The sequence below is a fragment of the Otolemur garnettii genome, unplaced genomic scaffold, assembly GCF_000181295.1.
Source record: "Otolemur garnettii isolate 467f Iridium unplaced genomic scaffold, OtoGar3 scaffold00020, whole genome shotgun sequence".
Classification (NCBI taxonomy): domain Eukaryota; kingdom Metazoa; phylum Chordata; class Mammalia; order Primates; family Galagidae; genus Otolemur; species Otolemur garnettii.
The window spans coordinates 4364351-4372285 of NW_003852415.1; the positions used below are offsets into that span (position 1 = coordinate 4364351).

At 44.5% G+C, this 7935-nt stretch overlaps 1 protein-coding gene across 1 annotated transcript in view; it reads right to left on the reverse strand.

Annotated features, from left to right (window-relative positions):
* Nucleotides 1-5274, reverse strand: part of SNW1 (SNW domain containing 1) — a 39438-nt gene extending 34164 nt beyond the window's left edge. Inside the window, exons 1-2 of the mRNA XM_003786948.2 lie at nucleotides 5215-5274; nucleotides 484-637 (exon numbers count right to left, since the gene is read on the reverse strand). Coding sequence (XP_003786996.1) covers nucleotides 484-637; nucleotides 5215-5228 — 168 coding nt within the window. The 5' untranslated portion in view covers nucleotides 5229-5274. The remainder of the gene's footprint in view (nucleotides 1-483; nucleotides 638-5214) is intronic.
* Between the last annotated feature and the right edge of the window lie 2661 nt (nucleotides 5275-7935).

Consider the following 7935-nt stretch of genomic DNA (forward strand, 5'->3'; position numbering starts at 1 on the left):
GACAAAATGGGAAGGTGCCTATGGCTCAGTGGGTAGGGCGCCAGCCCCATATACCTAGGGTGGCAGGTTCAAGTGCAGCCCTGGCTAAACTACACAACAAAAAATAATAGCCGGGCATTGTGGCAGGCGCCTGTACTCCCAGCTACTGGGGAGGCTATGGCAAGAGAATCGCCTAGCTGGAGGTTGCTGTGAGCTGTGTGATGCCATAGCACTCTACCAAGGGCGATAAAATGAGACTTTGTCTCTATAAAAAAACAAAAACAAAAACAAAAAACAGACATAATGGTACAATTCTCTAGTGATCATAAAGCAGTGATATATAATAAGCAGAAAGAAAAAGATAATGAAGGTATCCTAAGAGCTCACAACCAGAATTTCAATCACAATGACATTCATAATCAGAGGTTCTAGAGTTTAAATTTATGTTACAGCATGCTATGATAAATGTCAGCACAAAAATACAAACTGAACATCAATATTTACCTCTAATAACCGAGGTATCCAGCCTTTCCGATACCCGTATGGGGGAGGTTCTCTTCGGGAAGAGACCAGTGAGGTCTGCCGTGATCTCTGGGATCTTGCCTTTTCTTCAGCCTCAAGCTGGTCCTGAGACAGCTGAGTAGGTGCAGGTAAAAAGCTATAAGCAAAGATAACAAAAGTCAAAATTTTGAAAAAACTCTTACATTTGATTATTGTATTTTGGCCATCTGAGATGATTTTTCCTACAACACTCTTTCCTTTTAGCAAAAAAGCAGACTTTTCAATGATTTATGGCAGTATTCAATATCAATCATTTCCTCATGTGTGGAAAGAAAGAAGTGTTCACAGATATATAGTAATATAACACATTTGACTAGGACAAAGACAACTGATACTCAGAATCAAAAATTAACAGGTTATTTCACACAATAGATAAACTACTAAGTGTTTATGCTTCCATTTCTTACAAAAAGAAAGCAAACATCCTGAATTATCCAGGAACCAACTATCTTAATATATGGTTCTCTAAGTTCCCTTGCTATTTTTATACTCCTTATTTTTAATTATTTATTCTTAAGTGTCTTACTTTTAACTGTTTTAATGTCAATACTAAGGAACTGGGATTAAAATGGAATGTAACAAAGAGGTAGGTAAAAGAAAGAAAACATGAGTGCTTGTCTAAGTACATTTTCCCAAGGGTATCTAATTTAGAATGAAATTTAAAATTGAAGAGGCTAAACAATCAAAGGAGAAGGTGTGAAGATATAACTTATTATCATTTAATCAAAGTAAACTTTCTAACATTTTTAACAATGTTTAAGTATTATTATGGTTATTGTACTGACACCCAAAGTATCAACACAAAGTACCACAAAGGGATTCAATAGATGAATATAGTTAGTGGAAAAAATAATTCAGGTTCCTTTGTTATTCTTGGCTAGTAAGCACATTTGAGTAAGCAGTTGGTGTTATCTATACAAAAATATGTATTGATTAATTAGGTACAGGCACCATGTTAGGAAAGCAATGAGACTGGAAACTGAGAATGAAGAAGGCATTTACAGCCTTGTAGGGCAGAGAGACTATTAAATAATCATATAAATCCATCATTTAAAATTATATTAAGTGATGAAGGAAAAGCACAAAGTGCTAAGCATTCATTGGAGGGATCTAATCCAGTGTAGAGAGGTCAGGCAATGTGCTGGCTAAGAGAACTCAGAGTTCAAATCCTATCTATGCCACTTACTATCCTGAATACTTTAGCTTACCTCTTTTGAACCTGTTTTCTCACCTGCAATGACAGATAGTAAGAGTACCTACTTCATGAAGTTTTTATAAGTATTAAATGAGAAAAATCCATGAACTAGTTGGCATATTTTCTAGACACTGTCCTATATATATTCCATAAATGTTTATTTGGAACTGTTCTGATTCCCTCAGTTTGGGTTAGCAGCTCCCCACCTAAGCTCTCACAAGACTCTTGGCATGCCAAGGTAAGAACATCTATCTTCCTTTATCACAGTCATCTATCTGTTCATTTGCCTATCCTTCCTTCAGTAGACTGCAAGCAACCTGAGGATCATGCATGCCTTGTGCTTCTTTCATCCCTAATTCTAGCTCACAGCAGGGAGAAACAAATGACTCTACCCCTGGCACTCACCATCTTTATGTCACTACAGCTTTTTTTGTCTTTCCTTAAACAAGTCATCTCAGGATCTTTACATTTGCTCTTCCCTTTGTCATAAAACATATTCTATTTCTTTCTTTCTTTCTTTTTTTTTTGAGACAGAGCCTCAAGCTGTCCCCCTGGGTAGAGTGCTATGGCATCACAGCTCACAGCAACCTCCAACTCCTGAGCTCAAGCGAGTCTCCTGCCTCAGCCTCCCAAGTAGCTGGGACCACAGGTGCCCGCCACAACGCCTGGCTATTTTTTGGCTGCAGTTGTCATTGTTGTTTTGGCAGGCCCGGGCTGGATTCGAACCCGCCACCTTAGGTGTATGAGGCTGGTGCCTTAGCCACGTGAGCCACAGGCACCAAGCCAAAATATTCTATTTCTTAAGAAGTTTTTTCTATGCTTTTACAGAAAACTCTTCCTAAGATATTTTAAGTTTGCTTTCTTGTCTCTGCTCAAATACATTTCCCTAGAGCTGTTTTCTGACTATCTTGTCTAAAATAGCCACTTTACCTCAAACTTTGAGTCACCCAATGGTGAGGAACCTGCAGCCTCAAGGCCACAAATCCAAACTTAACAGAACAAATCTTTTCAGTACAAGAATCTGTTCTGTGAAATTTGGATTCAGTCAAAGGCTGCACACAAGGATCCAGAAAGTCACATTACCTTTATTTTACTCCAAGCACTTATCACCTGAAATTGCACTACTGTTTTTATTTTCCTTCTTTTTTTGAGAGAGTCTCACTTTGTCACCCTTGGTGCAGTAGCTCGCAGCAGCTCACAGCAACCTCAAACTCTTGGCTCAAGTGATTCTCTTGCCTCGGCCTCCTGAGTAGCTGCAATGACAGGTACCTGCCACAATGCCCAGCTATTTTTACAGCCGGGTCTTGCTCTTGCTCAGGTTGGTCTCCAACCTGTGAACTCAGGGCAATCCACCCAGAATGCTGGGATACAGGCGTGAGCCACTGCACCTGGCCTGCACTTCTTTCTTTTTGTTTGTTTTTTGAGACAGAGTCTCACTAAGTCACCCTCAGTACAGTGCTGTGGGGTCACAGCTCACAGCAACCTCAAACTTTTGGGCTTAAGGGATTCTCTTGCCTCAGTCTCCCAAGTAGCTGGGACTACAGGCGCCTGCCACAACACCGGCTATTTATTTTTGGTTGCAGTTGTCACTGTTGTTTAGCAGGCCCGGGCTGGGCTCGAACCTACCAGCTTCAGTGTATGTGGCTGGCACCCTACTCACTGAGCTACAGGCGCTGAGCCTGCACTTCTGTTTTATTCATAGTCTTTCTGTCCTACTAGCTCTATGATATTAGAGAATATAAAGATATAGGGGGGAAAAATTCTCAATTTTTTCCTACTTCACTCAACACAACATGCACACTTCCGACACCAGATGTATGGAGGTTTCCTTCCACATAACAAGCAAATAATCAATTCTCCAACAGACACCAGCTAAGTGTCCTCCAATTCAATTGTCTCCACCTGCAAACAGCTTCCGATTCCACAGGTTGAGGGCTCTCTCCACAAGACTGCTGCCACTTCACGTGCCAATAGTAAGCCAGTAAATCTGTGCCACTAACCAACTGAATACAAACCAAGGTCTTCTTGATCTCATCTTTGGGTTGGTTAATTCGCTAGGATGACTCCCAGAACTCAGAGAAACACATTTAACACATTTATTATTATAAAGGATGTTACAAAGGATGCTGATGAACACCATTTGGAAGCTATGGAAAGCTACACAGTCCCCAAGGCTGGCCATTTAAAGATTGAATCCTGCCACTGCAATCATAAGCATACAACACCCATGACATCTCTAGGAATTTTACCTCTGTGTCCATTTCAAATTCCCTTTTCCACAAAGCCTTCCCTCATAACTCTAAGTCAGAGTTCTTCGCATCTGGGGGGCACTCAAATGTTTACTGAAGGAAATTCTCCAGGCCACATAGGTCATTCCACCTAATTCCTTTTGCGTTAAGGTTCATACTACATAAATAAGCATTTTGTGCTGTTCTTTAATTTTATATCTGTATGACTCCTATTCCAACTTCCCTGAAGTGGAAGACATCTTTCTGTACACACAACCCGGAGGACAGAGTAAGACACTCTACAGAATTTGAGTAAATCAAAATTCTCAAAAGAATTTTCTGATTAAAACATTTTCAGGATTCATATTGTCATCAGCCAGGAAAAATACGTGTAAGAATGAAGTTCGTTAAGGGGGCTCAAGTTAATCTCCTAAAACGATTACTTTCTTTATAATCTTCTTTTAACACTAGACTTTTCCTGTTGAGTTCACGTGTAAAGTTTCTTTACTTAGATGGGGAATCGAGGCTATACACTGGTGCGAGTTGCGTAACTTCTTGGAATCTCCCATTTAGAGCATCATTTTTTTTAAAGGTGGGGAGCCCTTTACATAAGGTTACTAAGGCGACGCGCAACAGCAAAAATCTGACGTGGTTCCATCTACGGAAGAAATTCTAAGATCCAAAGTTAAAGTGCGGAGCAGCGGCGCACATTAGCACACAGTGGCCTCTGCTGTAGCTCCTTTGACATCTCCGTGCAGCTCCGGACCCCTTTTATTCAGGAATCCGGGTTTCGGGAAACAGAGCGGACAGCCAAAGGAGATAAACCGCGGCTAGCAAACGGCCGGAACGCCGCGCAGTCGCATCCCGCGCGCTTCACTCCGCCCAGACAAATCAGCCACTGCCCTCCCCGACCCCACAGCGCACACCCGAGCCGCGGACCGGAGGGAACGCTCTTTACACCCTGCAAGATGCTTTAGCGAAAAACTTGCGCGACTCCGAGCGTCTGAGGCCACGCCTCAGCTTTCGGCCTCACTGAGGAGGCAAAGTAAACCCGGGAAGCCGCTCAGCAAAGACCTCAGCTTTGCCGAGGCCTATTCGCCGCGGCGGTCCGCGGGAAGGCCTGGCCATAGTCTTGGCCCGCGTCACTTTGAGCCTAGGACTAGGTCACCGCCCGGAGAGTGTGAGCAGAGAAATGAGAAAGATTGCTACTACTAGACCCTTCCGTATCGAGGACCCGAATCAACAACCCACCTGGTGAGCGCCATCTTCTTCCGCTTCTTCCAGCGCGAGCGACAGCGCCGCGGGGCGGGTCTTTCCCCGGCTACGAGGAGCGGAAAGGAAGGAGTGCGCAAGGCGCAGGCGCCGTGACCGAACGGCCTTCTGGGATTTGTAGTTCTTTGAACTACAACCTATTTCTATTCTGACCGGACCAATCTTATCAGGAGATAATCCCGTCAATTAAGAGCAGGTGCATAACTCCATCAATCATACCTTGTGACTGGATAAGGCGTTCCATGGGTAAAATAACTAAGTTGGAGGGAGATGCCTTTTATGCCGCTTTATTTCATTCCCCACTGACTCCATTCCCCTAGAAGTGATACCAAATGCAAAAGCCTTCCAGGGACAACAACTTTTATGATTATTATTATTTAAGACAGAGTCCATGATGTCATAGCTCACAGCAACCTTTTTTTTTTTGAGACAGAGCCTCAAGCTATCACCCTGGATAGAGTGCATGGCATCACAGCTGACAGCAACCTCCAACTCCTGGGCTCAAGCGAGTCTCCTGGCTCCGCCTCCCAAGTAGCTGGGATTACAGGCGCCCACCACAACTCGCGGCTGTTTTTTGGTTGCAGCCGTCATTGTTGTTTAGCGGGCCCAGGCTGGATTTGAACCCGCCAGCTCAGGTGTACTTGGCTGGCACCTTAGCGGCTTGAGCCACAGGCGCCGAGCCAGCAACCTCAGACTCTTTAGCTCAAGCGATTTTCTTTCCTCAGTCTCCTGAATAGCTGAGACTACAGGTGCCCCCCACTACGCCCAGCTATTTTTAGAGGAGGGGGTGTCTCACTTTAGCTCAGGCTGGTCTCAAACTCCTGAACTTGGGTGATTCCCCCCCCCCCCAGTGCTGGGATTACAGGCGTGAGCCACTGCCCCTGGCCTATTTTATTTTTTATTTTAATTTTTTGAGACTTGAGTTTCATTTTGTTGCCCTAGGTAGAGTGCCATATCATCATAGTGCACAGCAAACCTCAAACTCTTGGGCTCAAGCGATCCTCTTGCATCAGCCTCCCAAGTAGCTGAGACTACAGGCACTGGCCAGAATGCTGGGCTAGTTTTAGAGACCAAGTCTCGCTCTTGCTCAGACTGGTCTCTAGTTCCTGAGTTCAACTGATCCACCCAGCTCGCCTCCCACAGTGCTAGGATTACAGGTATAAGCCAACCCATCCAGCACCAGCACAGCAACTTTAAATGAAAGAGTAAGGCTCAGTGCCCATAGGACAGTGGTTACAGCACCAGCCACATACACCAGGGCTCGCGTGTTCAAACCCGCCTGGGGCTGCTAACCAACAACTGCAACAAAAAATGGCATTGTGGTGGGCACCTGTAGTCCCAGCTACTTGGGAGGGTGAGGCAAGAGAATCACTTAAGCCCAAGAGTTTGAGGTTGCTGTTAGCTGTGACACCATAGCACTCTACTCAGGGCAACATAGTGAGACTCTGTCTCAAAAAATAAAAAGAAAGAAAGAAAGACTAAGAGGGCCATGCGAGGTGGCTCATGCCTGTAATCCTAGCACTCTGGGAGTACCAAGTGGCTGGATTGACTGAATTCATGGGTTCAAGACCAGCCTGAGCAAGAGCTAGACCAATCTCTAAAACTAGCTGGGAGTTGTGGCAAGTGCTTGTAGTCCCAGCTACTCAGGAGGCTGAGGCAAGAGAACAGGGAGCCAAGCCCAGGAGTCTGAGGTTGCTGTGAGCTGTGATGCCTTCGCACTCCACCAAGGGTGACAAAGTAAGATTCTGTTTCTAACAAATAAATAACAATAGAAAGAGTAACAGGGTTTTTTAAGGGATATCATGAGACTAGTTGGGAAGCTCTTGGACTCTTTGGAAACATTCACATTCAAAATTTTTCTTTAAGCAGTCTGCCTCCCTGCAAAACACTCTCCTAGGGAGGTATTTGTGATCCTTGTTAAGTTGCTGAGTGTTAACCTGGCTGCAATCATAATATCAGCCCAACTGAGAACTCATGGGAAGCTGAGGAGAAAAATATGACTTCTAACCTCATTACTTTTATTGGCAGAATTCAGTTCAGTTGTGGGATAGAAGTGCCTACTTTGTTGTCACTCCCAGGTCCTTCCCACATAGGTTTCTTCCAGGCCACTTGACTTCATTTTTTGCCACCCATGGGAGAAAACTGTGCTTTTAAAGGGCTCAAATAATTAGGTCTGTCAGACCCACCTGGATATCTCCCTCTTTTAAAGTCAACTCTGCTACACCGCATAACTCAATCAGGGAATTGATATCTGGTCATTGTCACAGCCCCAGGCATTATTTATGCAGGGCTTGTATAGGTAGAGGGAGGAGATGGGGGCAGGAATAGCTACACCAAAAGAAAAAAAAATGGTTTGGGTATTTTGGGTTGTTTTGGGACAGGGTCTTGCTCTGCCCACCAGGATAGAGTGGAGTGTCATCATAGTTCACTGCAACCTCAAACTCCTGGCCTCAAGCAATTCTGCCTTAGACTATAGGTGTGCCCCACTATGCCCGGCTAATTTTTGTATTTTTTTGTAGAAATGGGAGTCTCAGCAGGGTGTGGTGTGTCACACCGGTAATCCTAGCACTCTGAGAGGCTGAAGTGGGTGGATTGCCTGAGTTCATGGGTTGAAGACCAACCTGAGCAAGAGCTAGACCCTGTCTCTAAAAATAGCCCTGGCTTTGTGGCAGGTGCCTGTAGTCCCAGCTACTTGGGAGG